The 16,566-nt window shown below is 42.0% G+C and overlaps 1 protein-coding gene across 1 annotated transcript in view; it reads left to right on the top strand.

Annotated features, from left to right (window-relative positions):
• Positions 1 to 4,038: 4,038 nt before the first annotated feature.
• Positions 4,039 to 16,566, top strand: part of C15H13orf42 (chromosome 15 C13orf42 homolog) — a 29,702-nt gene continuing 17,174 nt past the window's right edge. The window contains exon 1 of the mRNA XM_055244587.2: positions 4,039 to 4,517. Coding sequence (XP_055100562.1) covers positions 4,104 to 4,517 — 414 coding nt within the window. The 5' untranslated portion in view covers positions 4,039 to 4,103. The remainder of the gene's footprint in view (positions 4,518 to 16,566) is intronic.

Below are 16,566 nucleotides of genomic sequence, written 5' to 3'. Positions count from 1 at the left end.
AAGGATGGCCCATTTGAGCCTGTGATCTCTACAAATATTGCAGGATGAAAGGCCCCTTGAATTATAATTGGATTCCAAATATTTGCCTGGAATAATAGCTTGGCAACTATATGCTGGGAACTGTGAAGTAGAAGTAGTAGTAATCATATTTTTATATTCCTATAAGTAATAATTACTATGATTGGGCAAATATGCATATTAAGTGCTCTCTATTATCTCATTTATTTTTGTTTTTTAATTGTATTTATTTAAGTTATATGACATGATCTTTTGATATACAAAGTGATATGGTTACTACAGTGAAGCAAATTAACATATCTATCATCCCACATGGTTATCCATCTCCCTCCTTTTTTTACAAGAACACCTAAAACCCATTTTGGCAGAAATCTCAAATACAACACATTATTATTTGATGTACTCCTCATGTTGTACGTTAGAGTCCTAGACTTGTTCATCCTACATATCTGCGCATTGCAGCATTACTCACAATAGCCAAGATACGGAAACAACCAAAGTGTTCACTGATGGATGAATGGATAAAGAAGCTGTGTATCTATCTATCTATCTATCTATCTATCTATCTATCTATCATCTATCATCTATCTACATCTATCTATCTGTCTATCTATCATCTATCTATCTATCTATCTATCATCTATCTATCTATCTATCATCTATCTGTAGTAGAATACTATTAGCTTTAAAAAAGAAGATTCTGCCAGTCACCACAACATGGGTGAACCTGGAGGACATTATGATAAGTGAAATAAGCCAGACCCAGAAATAAAAATTCTGTACGATCTCCCTATATGTGGAATCTTAAAAAAAAAAAGTCAAATACACAGAGATAGAGAATAAAACAGTATTTACCAGAGGCAGGGTAGGGGTGCAGGGAGGAATGAGAAGATGTAGGTCAAAGGATATAGTATCTCATTTAATCATTACACCAGCACTATGAAATAGGTGGTATCCAGTTTTGGAGGTGAGAGATCCAGAGTTCAGAGGTTTAAATAACTTTCTTAAGCTGGTAGGTAGTTGAGCTGTGATTCAAACTCTGAGTAAGGCCCATACTCTCATTCTCTCCTGCTACCCTGGCCTGCCCTTCCAGTCATGAGCAACACCACAAGACCAGGCTCGTCTAGGAGCAGGCAGAGGCTCAGTCAGCTCTTCTACACCTGCTGCCTGTAGCTGCCCCCGCCTAGCACTGCTACGTGGCAAATCCTCTGGACTGCTCAGCCGTCACTCTGGGGTTCTGCCCTTTACATTTGAGAAATTCTGCAGTAAAGCAAGTTTTGTTACACAAGTCACTTTATGCAGATTCTCTGGCCAAGCCTCAAGGCTCTGACACCACTAGGAAGAGGAAATCTGGTCTGAGCCCAGTGAGGAGCACATAGGCAGTGGGGCTGGTGTGGAGGGGCTAGGCTGGGGGAGAGGATGCAGGCTCTTCTCTCTCCCTGCTTGGATGTTTGTCCACATTCCACAATGTGTAAAAAGAGTCAAGCCTGGGGGGCTGATTTGGGGTTTGATGGGCATTTGTAGTTTCCTTGTGATACACTTTGTGGCTAGGTATGGTTGCTCACTCCTGTAATCCAGGCACTTTGGGAGGCCAAGGCAGGAGGATTGCTGAGACCAGGAGTTCAAGACCAGCCTGGGCAACATAGCAAGATCCTGTCTCTACTTAAAACACACACACACACGTACACATGCACACACACACACACACACACGAAATATACTTTGGAAAACCACAAGGTGATTTCACACCTGTTTCTTATAGCGTAGGCTGTGAGAAAATCTAAGTAAGATACATTAGAGGCAGTCACTATTCTGGATGAATTTCCTGCACCAGCAGAGGTGACGAGCATTTTGTAGGGAGAAAGCATTCTTTCCCCTCACCCAACTCAGTAGGAGCTCCAGGAGGGAGGCGGCCTCAGGACAGGACTGGCATGGGAGGTGACTGATGGGAGTCAGCTGCTGGGTCATGGCTGCTGCTTAATGTCCTGTCCATTTCGTGTTCATGAAATGTTCCGCAGGTTGATGTCAGTAGAATTTTCTCTCAATTTTCTTTCTAGGTCTGACCCTTGGGAAGAATCCAGCAGGAGGTAGGAGTGAAGAAAGGAGAATGTAGAGGAAGACAGTTTTATTCCCTTTGTGATCAAGATGTTAGGTTGCTTGTGGCATTCTGGATATGGAGGTAGACTTCATTTTTATTGATTTAAACTCTCCAAATCCATGTAGAATAAGCGTAATCGTAAACTCACTGGCACAAGCTACTGAGAAAGGCTGTGTAGTCATAGCCTGTGGATACCTCTGAGAAGAAGTTCAGTCAGCACTTACCCGTCCCGGGTGCTTTGATATTATGCATCAGTCAAGGTAGAGAAGTGTTTTGGAGAAAGACTTCCCCTGGATACCTGGGAACTCGGTGACTTTATGAGATCATTGCAGTGAGGGGGCACTGGGACCAGCATAACGGGCTGGAAGCTGGACAATTGGGTCTGAGGACTGGTTCTGCACTCACCTGACTGAGACCACAGACAAGTCTCATAACCTCTCCAGGGCGCCCCTTCTTCATCTGTGAATTGATGACCACTAAAGATGATAATGGAAATAATGCTTCTCTTCCAAGGAAGCTACAAATATTAAATAAGTTAATATGTGTGGAGATGCTTTATCATCCCTAAAGCATGCTACAACTGTGAAGCTGAAATGCTCCACATGTGAGGGGCTGTGCCACCCCAGTGCTTAGAAGAATGCCACAGGCAGAGGATGCCCTCAGTAGGAAAACATTTATAATGATATTTTACAGTCATATAAAGAAAAGTATGGTTATTGTTCTGATGCAGGATAGAAACATTTAAAAATGTTTTTATTTGCATCGCAGACCTCTGAATATCTGATAAAACCATGAATCTTTTCTTTCTCTTAAAACACACACACACACACACACACACACACACACACCACACAGAGCAAACAGCAAAAATAAACCATGCTAATATATTTATTCAGTAATGCTCTACATACAATTTCTGAGGGCTCATAGTTTCTCTTAGCTCATAGCTTAAGAAAATGCCTGACCTAGAGACTGGTGCAGGCTTGTACTCTCTGACTGTAGTCTAGGAGAGAAATAGACTGCATAGAAGAATGAACAAAATAACAATGTTTAGCATCTGCCTGAGAAAAATGCTACAGAGAACATCTCTGGAATTCTAATAGATTCATACAACCCTCCTGAAAAAAACAGTTTATGTCTGATGTTAACTAGTCTAAGTTAAAAATGTGCTCAGGCTAAAGAAAGTGTCTGCCCCATAAATGTGGCCACCCTTCAGCTCACCGATGCTTTTGTGCAAAAAGTCGTGGTCTGGATATCTGAATCCTCCTCCTGCCTCCACAATGGGCTGCTATCCGGTGACGGCTGTGAGGTCCCATTACCGCAGGGCGAGGCTCTTTCAGGACGCTCAGATGCCTGCTCAGAGCCCGGCTTATCGGGGGATCTGCGAGCTCCTGTCAAAGCCCTGGTGTGTCCACCCTGGCCCATCTTAGGGGACTAGATTTTACCCTGAGCAACACATGATTTTTGGGTAAGGGCTGTCCCTGCTAAGTAGAATTTCATTTTGGATTCAGAGAATTCAGAACTGGAGCCAGCTCAGCCCAGGTGGAAATGTAAAAATCCACACCAAGAACTCAAACTGAGTGAGACCATGGCCAGCGATGGAAAGTGAAAAGGAAAGAAAACTGAGCAGGCAAAGCTCTGTCCCACTTTCTCCATCCAGCTGGGGCCTTCCACGGGAGAGCACAGAAGGTATTTACACCCAATGCTTCATAAAACCAGCCAGGGCACTCGCTTTTGAGCTCACAGTGCACTACCTTCTATCTTCGGGTTGTTTATGGCCTCTTGGTTATGGGATGTAAACATCCCCCACGGGAGATGTGCAGGTCACCCACCTGATCAAGCCAGCGCTCCCTGGGATGCCAGAGATCAGAGGCCTCCTGGAAGGCAGATGGTGCGAGGCCTGGATGTCGGCTCCTCTCCCCGCATCTAGATCAAGTGGCGGTAGCACAGGCAGCTGGAAGGTACCCACAGAAAGAAATCGAGCACTATGTTCAGAAAGATCCACTCCATCTTTAACTCCAGCCCACAGAGAAAGACGGCGGCCGAGAGCCCCTTCTACGAAGGAGCCAGCCCCGCAGTGAAGCTGATGCGAAGCAGCTCCATGTATGTGGTCGGGGACCACGGGGAGAAATTTAGCGAGTCCTTAAAGAAGTACAAAAGCACCAGTAGCATGGACACCAGCCTGTACTACTTGCGGCAGGAGGAGGACCGGGCGTGGATGTATTCGCGCACCCAGGACTGCCTGCAGTACCTGCAGGAGCTGCTGGCGTTGCGCAAAAAATATCTCAGCAGCTTCAGTGATCTGAAGGCCCACCGCACCCAGGAGACTTCCTCAACCTCCTCCAAATCCTCCAAGGGAGGGAAAAAGACTCCTGTCCGGTCTACTCCCAAAGAAATAAAGGTAAGTGCTGCTGAGCAGTACAGTTTAGATGAGGGTTTTTCCGAGAGCCTTGGACAACTGTTTGAAAGCTTCTTCCCACCTCTGCATGGCTTAATTAATCTGACACATTCTGAGCCACGGCGCAATAGTCCTCAGATGCTTTATGCGGCCATCTCCCCAGCCTGGAGAAGGGTGGCTAAGCCTATGTTTATTACTTATTTATTTATTATTAACTTTATTTTAGGTTCAGGGGTACACATGCGGGTTTGTTATATAGGTAGATTGTGTGTCACAAGGGTTTGGTGTACAGATTATTTTGTCACCCAGGTAACAAGCATAGTGCCTGATTGGTAGTTTCTTGATCCATGTTTATTTTTAATACCCAGGAAGCAAAAAGGAGCAGGTAATGTTGTCCACAGAGCAGCTCGGTGGGGAAGACATGGGTTTTGGTGTCAGGCGGCACCGTATTTGCATTGCACATCTGTCATTTACTGCCCAGTGTTATAGGTGAGATAATACTTGCATGGCATTTGGATGACAGCAAATCACTTTTCAACAAATTGTTGGGTTTTAAAAAATTATTGCTGTCACATCTAAAAATCCTGGTGAAAAGTGAAATCATCATATGACTAGATGTTTTCAAACATTGAGGTGCTTAGCCCCACGCAAGCCAAACAACTGGAAGATTCCTCCATCTGTACCTCAGACCAGGCATGTGGTGGCTCAGGCATGCCACAGAGAGAGTCTGTGTCTCTTGGGAGATTCCCGGATGGCTTTGGGCACTGGAGGTCTCCAGACAGTCACAAGCATGAAATGAGTGAAAGAAATAATTTGCATTTATCTCTTTGTTTATACTTATTGCGGTGTTTTGTATATATCATCTTTTCTTGAGCATCCCAGTAAAGCCAGTACAGTAGGTGGGGAGGAACTCCTTCAGTATCACAGAAGGGCAAACTGAGGCTTGGTGACGCGCCTCTAGGTGCTAGGTCACCTAATTTTAATTATGAGCTGGGAATTCATTCAGTTACCCTTTCCTTCATTTCCTCAGACTTGTATTTATTTAGAGACAGAGTCTCCTGTTGCTCAGGCTGGAGTGCAGTGGCACGATCATAGCTCACTGCAACCTCAACCTCCTGGACTCAAGTGATCCTCCCACCTCAGCTTCCCAAGTAGTTGGGACTACAGGCACCTGCCACCTGGCTAATTTAAAAAAAATTTTTGTAGAGACGGGAGTCTTGCTTTGTTGCTCAGGCTGGTCTCAAACTCCTGACCTCAAGCAGTCCTCCCGCCTTGGTCTCCCAAAGTGCTGGGGTTACAGGTGTGAGTCACCAAACTCAGCCTGCTTTTATTTATTTCTAATGCCCGTAGGTTGAGGCTGTTTTGTTGTATACTTCTATCAATCATTTTCTTGGTGACCAGATGAGATGTTTGAAGCAGGCCTGTCTCCCGCTTCCTTGCTTTCTCCCCAGAGTGTCCTGTAGGCCGTGCAAGCTCCATTAATGTTGAATGACTGATTGGCCCACTATCAAATCTCTAGGGCTTGGCCTAACCCAATTGGTTTCAACTGTCTGCATGTTATACCAGATGGGAACAGTTTAAATAATCATTTTAACTCTAAAAGTATGTCAGTGTTGGGGGCCCATACAAAAGGGTCCTAGTCGCGGGTCCTGATGCTGACTCTGTGGCCAGCCAGCTGTAGATCTGTGGGCCAGCCACCTCTGATGACAGAGGGGGTTGCAGTGGTTTCTGGACTCCTTTCCAGCTTGGATATTTTGGGGTAGTAGGCACTGGCTAGGTTTCCTCTAGGTACTACATTTCTCTGCAAATGGAGCTCTCTCTTATAGGACCTACCTCCCTTCCTTGTTGAGCTATTTGAAGATAGAGGGAGGGAATTGAAGCAGAATGACCAGCTCTAGCCCTTTGAATGGCTGTGCAGAGGCACATGGGCCTGATAGAATGCAGGGATCTCCTTCAGAGATGCCTCTCACCACAGCGCAATCAGGAAAGAGTTTTGAAAGGACACAAGTCAGTCAGAACAAAATTTGAATTTTAGTTCTGCTATTTACCAGCTGTGTGCCTTTGTTAAGGGAAGTTCACCTCTCTGGGTCTGTTTTTCTATCAGGTAGTAATGGAAATGATAATGTGAGGCGTAGGCTCCTGCACGTAATTTTTCCTAGCACATACCAGGTACTGACTCCAGCGTTCACTGACTCTGAAATGTTGGGTACAGGAGGCTCTTAGCAGTCTTTTCAGCTGCTGTCTTTCCCCATGGCACTGACAGAAACAGCTGTACGCTGGGCCTGCCTGTGAAATGATGGGTTCAGGCTTCATGGCTGGTGGGGTGGCCCATGGCTGCCTGGGTCTCTGTGCATTGCCGGGACAGGGGACCAGAAGGACTCCTTTGCCCTGGAATGCCGTTACCCTATGCTTTGGGAGAAAGCCCTGCTGACATTCCAGGTTTAGGGAAAACACCATTCTTTCCCCTGACTACCTACTATGAGTTGAACTGTATCCCCTCAAAATGTATATGTGGAAGTCCTAACCCCCAGTACCACCTCAGTTAGAAACTCTGTGATTGCAGATGTAATTAGTTAAGATGAGGTCATGCTGGAGTAGGGTGGGCCTCTAATCCTATAGGCCTGGTGTTTTCATAAGAAGATGGCCATGTGGGGACACAGAGATGCAGGGAGAATGCCATGGACAGAAGCCAAGGACCTACCAGAAGCCAGGAGAAAGGCCTGGAACAGACCCTTCACCAGCACCTTCAGAGGGAGCATGCCCTGCGGACACCTTCTGGCCTCCAGAACTGTGAGATCTGTAGCTCTAAGCTACAGAAGCCACCCAGTTTGTGGTGCTTTGTTACAGTGGCCCTAGGAATTGAATATACCCCTCTATAGAATTAGCCTCTTCTCTTCTCCAGCATTGGTCTGAACACACCTCTATTTTAGCTTTCATCACATCCTACTGTGGTTTGTTAAAATGTGTGTCTCCCCGGTGGACTGCAGTGAACTTGGTGAGCTTGAAGCTGAAACAGTATCTTTCTCATTTTTCTATCTCCAGAGCATAAGAGTGAATACTATCAGTCATTTGTAGATGCTTTGTAGCCTTTAAAAGTCTGATGTCTTTTGTGCCATACAGAGGGGAGAGCCGGCCTCCATATAGGGAGGGAGCAGTGTTCTCTGTGACTCCAGGGCACCATGGCAGGCCCTCTCTGCTGCCCTCCCTCCATCCAGATGCAAGCCCCTGGCCTGGCCACAGGACCTAAGTTCCCTTGTCTGTCCCTCTTTCGTGGTAAGATAGTGGCTTTTAAACTATTTTGATTAGAATCCATTGCAGTAAGAAACATATTTTAGCTACTGACCCAGTTTACCCAAACACACAAACGAAACAAAAGTTTTATGAAATAGACTTACTCCTGTTCCTTGCTTAGCACTCTGATGTTTTCCAAAGCATTCCATGCTATTCTAATTTTTTTTTAAAAAATTGTCATGACACAATAACTTGATTTCACAAGCCATTACTGGATCAAGACATATGGCTTTCATACTCTGGAGTGAGGCTTTCTAACGGGTCCCATTGACATGTGAATGGCATCCAAGGTCAGGGTACCAAATGGTCTGTTACCCCAGCCCCCTGGAGATACCCAGAGCCTAGAAGACCACCCATGTGGGTTGATGGGAGGAGGAAGTCAGGACACACTGGAAGTGAGATGAGCCTCAGGTGGGTCTGGGAGCCCCTCCTGGGACCCTGCATGGTGGGAGTCTCTGCCAGGCCCTGTGGCAATGTACTCCTCCCTCAGAATAGGTCATTATAAAAATGAATGAGATACCCTTTTTGCAACATTTTAAAATCAAAACAACAACAAAAATCCATATGTGAGGATTTTTGTGCAGTGTTGGGAATGAGCTGCAGTTTGGGACTCATTGTTTAGGTGCTAAAAAGTTAGAATTTCTAACCCAGGGCATAATGTGTGTGGCAGAAGGATGGCATGTTTGAAGTGTGTCTTGTCAAGGAATGTAGAGTCTCTGAACCAATAGGACAAGCCTCCTCCTGCTCTGGGCACCTTGGGTGTTTCTTGCCAGTGAAGAGGAGCAACGATGTTCTCCTCTACATCCACTTCCCCTGCTCCCGTGCCATAGCCCAGGCACAGTCAGGAACAATCAGCTGTTATTCCTGACTTCTAATCACTCTCCAAACCTGACCTGTTGGCTATTAGCCTCATTCTATAAAGGAGAAAACTGGGGCTTGGGGGCGTTAAGAGATTTGTGTAAGGCCATGCTCCTGATGAAAAGAAAGCCAGGATTTGATCCCAGTCTGTATCGTGCCAGAAGTCACACTCTTGTCAATGTATCCACAGCATCTTTTGACTGGAAAACATGTTTTGATCTTGTATAACATAGAAGATGCAAGAGTGTGCACCTTAGGATGCAGTGCAGAGGCTGCTTTATCCTGCACACCTGGGCCAGGGAGAGTCATTAGGGAGGTAGCTACATCATACTGCATGTGGATTCTGTGTAGGGTGAAGCCCTCCCAAAGTGGGAGAGACTGGGCTTCTTTTGTTCAAGAGAAACCTGGCTGAAAGGAAGTGGCCAGAAGGTATGCTTTAAATTGTTTTCTTTCCACAATCCGTGGATGGAATTTATCTCCATCTTGACTTCTTTTCACATGGCTACCTGTGATTCCAGTTTTACTCTAGGTCTCCATAGCATTGAAATATTGAGTTTGTATATCATCTACTTTTGCACTTCTCAGTACACACTAGGAAAAGAGCTGAGGAAACAGTGCAAGCACAGCTACAATCGGAACTTCATGATGGGTAGGTATTATGTCCTGAAATCATTTTTCAACAATATGCTTTCATATCTCCAGGTCATTCTACAAAGTATCTGAGATGAAGTATCTATGGCAGCTGAATTAGCTTCTGTGTAGCTGAATTAGCTTCTGTATCATGTCAGAACTCATACTGTCAATATGTCTACAGCATCTTTTGACTGGAAAACATATTTTGATCTTGTATAACATACAAGATTTAAGAGCATACAGAATTGTTAAGTAGCACCAGAAATTGGAAAATCAGGAGAGAAAAAAAATCATAAAAAATCGAGACCACTCAAAATAATATGCAGCCATAGAAGCTAATTCAGCTGCCATAGATGAGCCTTAGATTTGGCTCTGTCCTTGCTGGAAACTAAGATAAAAAGAGCTGGACTTGTTTCAAAATTCTGATGATCTGAGAAGAACCATACCCATTGCTTAGGGGAGTGAGATTTTCCCCCTGGCTTTGAATTTCAAAATATCTCATATGGCACTTGACTCAGGGAGTCTTGTGTGATATGGTTAGTGATGCCCTTAATACTATTTTAGTAACACCTTATTAATATATCACTCACTTGTCCCTTAACACATATTGATTGAGCACATACTATGTGTCAGGAGCTGTTCTAGATGCTGGTGAAGAAGACAAAGTCCCTGTCCTCATGGGGGCAGTCGGTCTTGTGAGAGAGCAAGACCAGCGTTCCTATGGTGATTTCTCAGAGCCCCAGCTGTAACCACACAGGGTGTGGTCCTGAACTGCATCTTAGTGAGAGACTACGGATTGGCAGCTCAGCTGAGCTCAGTAGCTTCTGCCAGTCCCTTCTGAGCCCAGGGAAGAATTCAAATGCCAGAAGTATAGATAGATCACACACCCTTCCAATGGCCTTTGTCAAAATCCTCTGAAGAATTGATTCACCCCAGGAGAGAAAAATGTCTGTGAAAAGTAACAAGTTGTCTTGCTGTGTTTTTTGCTATTCCCACTCCACCCTGCATCCTAGCATGTTAGACAGCCGATTGCTCCCTGTGGAGTTTGTTCCAGGGTCACGTATGGGATGTGACTGGCTTCAGCCTCTGTGTGTGCCTATCCTTACTTGCTTGTTCTTGTTGATTTCTTCAAGCTGCAGTCCTCTCCTGCTATGATAAGCCCTGGGTTATTTTACTTCTCTCTTTTCTCACCTACTCATAAACATCACTTTTCTTAGCTTGGCTTTTTTAAAAAAATATAATAGCTTTAATTCACATACATAAAACTCACTCTTTCACAGTGTACAAGTCAGTGGTTTTTAATCGATTCAGTATTGTGTAATCTTCACCACCATCTAATTTGTAAACATTTTCATTACAAATTTAAGCTTTATTTTGGTGTGGTACAATAAATGTAACATAACTTTTACCATTTTCACACAGCACTTCACGGTTCCTGAAATGAGTGCTTTTTAGTGTCCTCAGATTATGGGTAATGAAGTCTATTACAGTTAACAAATTCTTAAGAAATTAAATACTTTTCTCGAACTCCTGGACTCAGGCAATCCGCCCACCTCAGCCTCCCAGAGTCCTGGGATTACAGGTGCGAGCCACCACGCTCCATGTACTAAATGCTTTTCTTTGAATGACTTTGTATCAATTTCTTTAAAAGTAAAAGTGTATACTACTAGATATCCTTCAAAATGTTAATAGCTAGACAATAACCAGGGTCTTTCACACTAGTCTCCCATGAGCTTTTCCAAATTATTGTTTATATAAATGTATAATAATTCATCCAAGGGATTATTAAGCCCTAATTAATGTATTTTTAGAACACTTTATGAAAGTATTGTTAGTAGTACCCTAGAAAATGAATTCCTTAAAAGATCGTGGACCCTCTCAAAGTACCTCATTTAGAAATCAGGAAAATGTTTTTATAAAAGGTTTGACAATTATTTCTTTAAATATGAAACAGTCTTTTAAAGTAAAATATTTTAAAATTACCATTTTAACTATTTTAAAGCGTACAATACAGTGGCATTAAGTACATTCACAATGTTGTGTAGCAATCACTACCATCCATCTCCACAACTTTTTCATTCCAAACAGAAACTCACCCATCGAACACAAACTCCTCATTTCCCCCTTTCCCCAGTCCATGGTAGTCTCTGTTCTAATTTCTGTCTCTGTGAATTTGCCCATTTTAGCACCTGACATAAGTGGAATCATACTCGTTCTTCTGTGTCTGGCTTATGGCACTTAGCACAACGTCTTCAAGGCTTGTCTGTGTTGCCACTTGTGTCAGAGCTTCCTTCCTTCCTTTCTTTCTTTCTTTTCATTTTTTGAGACAGAGTCTCGCACTGTGGCCCGGGCTGGTATGCAGTGGCATGATCTTGGCTAGCTGCAATCTCTGCCTCCCGGGTTCAAGTGATTCTCCTCCCTCAGCCTCCTGAGTAGCTGGGACTACAGGCGCTCACCACCATGCCCGGCTAATTTTTGTATTTTTAGTACAGATGGGGTTTCACTATGTTGGGCAGGCTGGTCTCGAACTCCTGGCCTCATGATCTGCCTGCCTCAGCCTCCCAAAGTGCTGGGATTACAGGTGTGAGCCACCGCACCCGGCCCAGAACGTCCTTTCTTTCTATGACTGATCAGTCTTGGTTTCAATGGGAGGTGAAGAGGAAAAGTTGAAGCCTGTGCTCTGCATCTGACTAGAGTGCTTGCTGGCATTTGGGGTCCTCCCTGAGGACAACTCCCCACACTTTCAGGGCCAGAGAAACAGCAACAACCACAGGCCACTTTGAGAAATGGGCCATCTAAGTGGACCCAAGCCTGGCTAGATCACAGAGAAGAGGCTCGGGAGGCTAGTGACAGAGCCAGGCTGCTGTTTTGGGGTTGGCAGCAGAACCCTATGGAACCCCATGGCTCCCATGAAGTCCAGATGGTTCACGTTGGACATTTTCTCAGGCGGGGTTACCTGTTGATATGACTTGACTTTGTGTCTCCACCCAAATCTCATCTCAAATTGTAATCCCCACGTGTCAAGGGAGGGAGGTGATTGGATTATGGGGGCGGTTTACCCCATGCTGTCATGGTAGCGAGGGAGTTCTCATGGGATCAGGTTGTTTTAAAAGTGTGGCGCTTCCTCTCTCGCTTGCTCTTCTCTTTCCTGATGCCTTATGAAGAAGGTACTTGCTTCTCCTTCACCTTCTGCCATGACTGTAAGTTTCCTGAGGCTCCCCCAGCCATGTGGAACTGTGAGTCAATTAACCTCTTTCCTTGATAAATTACCCAGTCTCAGTGTGAACATGGACTAATATGCTGGTCACTCACCACAATCAGAAGAAACCTCATTAATTCTGTTATGGATCCCTGAGTAGCTTGGATTTCTGATATGTCTGCCTGGATGAACTAGTTGCAAAATAGACACCCTTCCCTGACCCTCAACTAATGAAACTCACCTGTTATAAGAATGGTTTAAAAAGAACCCATTGAGTTCTGAAGAATAACTGTCAAAAGTGATTGATTTTTAGTGAAAACAGTTTTATTCTGAAAATAGTTAGCTTTCAGAATTAATTTTCTATTAAGACCACTCAACCTTGGCTCATAAAATGAGACCATATCAACAGCCTGTAGAGGCTCTTTCTCCTCTATGGCAGGAGGGTCTGAATCCGATTCATCTAAAAAGACTCCAAATCATCTGTATATTAATTGCATATGGGATAGGAAGCAGTTTCTGGATCTGTTTTACACCATTGAGAATTATTTTTCAGGTCTGTTGAGAATTTCTGCAAACACAGTGATATTAAAATGCAGGTTTTCTGTGAGCATCAGTTACTGGCAGGGGCTGGGGAGCTGTCTCTATCACTTGGCCAGTGTCTGGTTTATATAGTTGAAAGGCAGTAAAAATTCAATATGAACTGCAAAAAATTTCCTATTATGCTTGGCAGAGTTCTCCGCAAGATGGCAGACAGTATAATAATGATTGATAACCATGCATATGATTCCTGTAGTCCCTCTCAGTCAAGCCACAAGACGTGTAATTATATTCCTAATCTATCCTCTGAGCACAAGCTGTTTGCTCTGCCTAGAAACAATACTTCTTCCTCCCTTTTTTCTCTCCCCCATACCACCTTGTTCACCTGGCTAACTTCCTGTCCTTTGAGACAGCAGAGAGCACTTCCTGGGAAGCCTTTTCTCACATCCACAATTCAACACAGTGGATTTCCCTCCTCCCTATGTCTGAGCCTTGTTTTAGCACTCAGCACACTGTAATTGTCTGTTCTTTTGCTTATCTATGCCACTAACTGTGAGCTCATTGAGCAGAGGCATTATATCTTATTTATCTTTTTAACTCCGACCTCTAGCATGGTTTTAAGCACATGGTAGATGCTCAGTAAACCAATTACTTGAGAAACTCCAATTGTAATTTAAGAAGGAAACTGTTATAAACTTTGATGGAAGATCTGGAAAAGTCATAGGTGTGTGGTTTTGATGCCTTTTTTTTTTTTAGTGGAATAGAATATAGTTTGAGTATATTCACGTGGAATCATATCCTATAATTAAAATAGCCATTATGTAATTGATTAGAGCCCACCATCAAAAACATACGCTATACATTTTTTTCTGATAATAAAGTTCTATTTGCTTATAAGATGAAATTCATAATATACAGAAAAGTATAGGGAAGAAAATAAAAATATCTTAGAATCCTACCATCTAGATAGAGGTACTCACTATATAATTTTTAGGTATATTTTATTTTAGTCATATTTTCCTGTGTATTTGCACATATGTGCATTGGGGTTGTAAGATAAAATGAAGAATGCCTAGCAAAAATTAGAATTTTTTAGTATAAGGATGTCCCATGTAATATTTGGCATGTATGTATATGAAAAATTATTCATTGTTTATCTGAAATTAGACTTCAACTGCCATACTTTATTTTAATTTGTTAAACCTGGCAAACCTAATGTCCATATATGTATAAATGTACTAAATTTGGTTCATACCATATATACATCTTTGTATTCTCTTCTCAGTTAATGTTATATATTGTCAGTTCTTTTCCATCTCATTAACTACTTTTTGAAAACAAAAGCTTAAAAGGCAAATTTAACAACTCACCTTCTTTAAACAATTGTTAAACGTTATAAATAAACACATTGTACTCTATGTCTATAAGGCATTTTTTAGCAGAGATTCCTAAAGTGTGATTAATGGGTTGAAAGCCAAAGGTCATTATTTTTTAGGGATTCTTTTACATACTACTTTCCAGAAACATTTTATCAATTTTTGCTTTTCATCAACGGTAGGTTTCTAATAAGCTCTTCTATTTGCATTTTATCAGCATCAAGTACTGTCATTAATTTTAAAAGTTTGCCAATTTGATAGATAAATTGCAGTATCTTAAGGTACTTTTATTATTGCTTGCATAATGACCTTTGCAAAGGGTCAGTGAAGAATGACCTTTTTTATCGTCATAAAAATGCATACTTCTTATTTAGTGGATTATTCATTCATGTCTTTATACATTTTCTTTTGGCTGTATTAAAGTTTTGTTATTTATTTACAGGGACACTTCTTATATTTTGTTATTTACAGGGATTTTTGAGGATATTAGTGCATTGTCTTCCATATATTTTAAAATATTTTCTCCAAGTTATTATACATCTTTTCATTTATTTGACATTTCTGATGTGCAGATACTACTTATTTTTGTGTCTTCAATTTTCGTCTGTAATTTCTTCTATTGCTTTCATGCTTAGAAAGTCCTTCCATGTTCCAAAGTCAATTGCATATTTGCCATATTATCCTTTTTTTAATAGTTCCATTTTTCTTTTTTTTTTTTTAAACCAATCCCTTTGTCTATCAGCAATTTATTTGGATACGTAGTAGGAACTGAGAACACAACTTGAATTTTCCCAAATAGCAAAGTTTTCCAACACTATTTATTGACAACTGGCATGTATATAAGGGTGTACATTCCTTCTCTTAGTGGATTGTGACATTTCACTTACTGTATGTGAAGATTTTACACTATGCTTTAAGTCTGTTAATTCAGTTCTATCAGTTAGGCTTCTAACAGTTTCATATATATGAGCAACATTTTATTAACTCAGTGTTTTGTTAAAGCCAAATGATCATTTACATGACATATAAGGCCAGGAGTTACAAGGGGCTGACAAAATAAGTAATGGCTTTAAGATTATAAAGCTGGGCCAGGTGAGGTGGCTCATCCCTATAATCCCAGCACTTTGGGAAACTGAGGTAGGAGGATTGCTTGAGGCCAGGAGTTCGAGGCCACTGTGAATGATGGTCACGGCACTGCACTCCAGCCTGAGTGACAGAGAGATATTCTGCCTCTAAACAAACAAAAACAAACATTATAAAGCTGGGGAAAAAGTAAGCCTAAAACTGTTAGTTGGATCCAGTGAGTCTACAACCTCTGTTACCAGAAACGAAAGATATGCAGCTGTTCTCCCAAAACTATTTTAGTATTTAGTTATAATAGATAATACCATGGTTTAGTTATACTAGAGTTTCTGACAAACTTCTTATTTTTATCTCTTTGTGATAATTTTCTCAGCTCAATTGTCTATTTCACTGATTTTTTCTTCAGCCCTGGCAAGTTGACTATTTAGCTCATCTATTGAAAATTTGTATGTGGCTATGTGTGCCTATGTACTTAAATTTCAGTGATGATACTTTTTTCTAAGTTTTTTTCTTCTTAGTCTACAGTTCTTGTTTCATAAACTCCCATTCTTTTTCCATAAAACCCTATTCAATTATAAGCATACATTTCCTTGGGTGCTGTAATGTAAAAGAAATAGATAAGTATCACTTTTGACTTGGTCCTGTACCACCATCCCAAGGATAGCAAAAGGCAAAAAAAGATGCACTAGATGGAACTTTTAAGGTTTAAAACCAGAAAAACCTTATTTGGTAATATTAAATTGCTTGTGGGTAAATTTGACTTGTTTTGCATTTAATTTCACCCAGTTGAATGATCCAAGTGTAAAATGACCTTCTCAATCAGGACCAATTCCACATTTTACCCTGGAAATTTCATCACCAATATTGACATTCAGATACCTAGGTATGATTATCCCAAGAAAGTATTATTAGTACTTCACAGAAATTGAAAGTAGAGTTCCTAAGATTTGCCAAATTAAGTCCCAAAGTATAAATTAGCAACATATGAATTGGTTGGAAAATATAATTAGGTAATGGCATGTATATAACGGTGTACATTCCTTCACTCAACAAATAGTTATTTCAGTGCATCAGG

The sequence above is a fragment of the Symphalangus syndactylus genome, chromosome 15 (assembly GCF_028878055.3).
Source record: "Symphalangus syndactylus isolate Jambi chromosome 15, NHGRI_mSymSyn1-v2.1_pri, whole genome shotgun sequence".
Taxonomy (NCBI): Eukaryota; Metazoa; Chordata; class Mammalia; order Primates; family Hylobatidae; genus Symphalangus; species Symphalangus syndactylus.
Note: the sequence above shows the minus strand (reverse complement) of the source record. Positions and strands in the feature narration are given on the sequence as shown.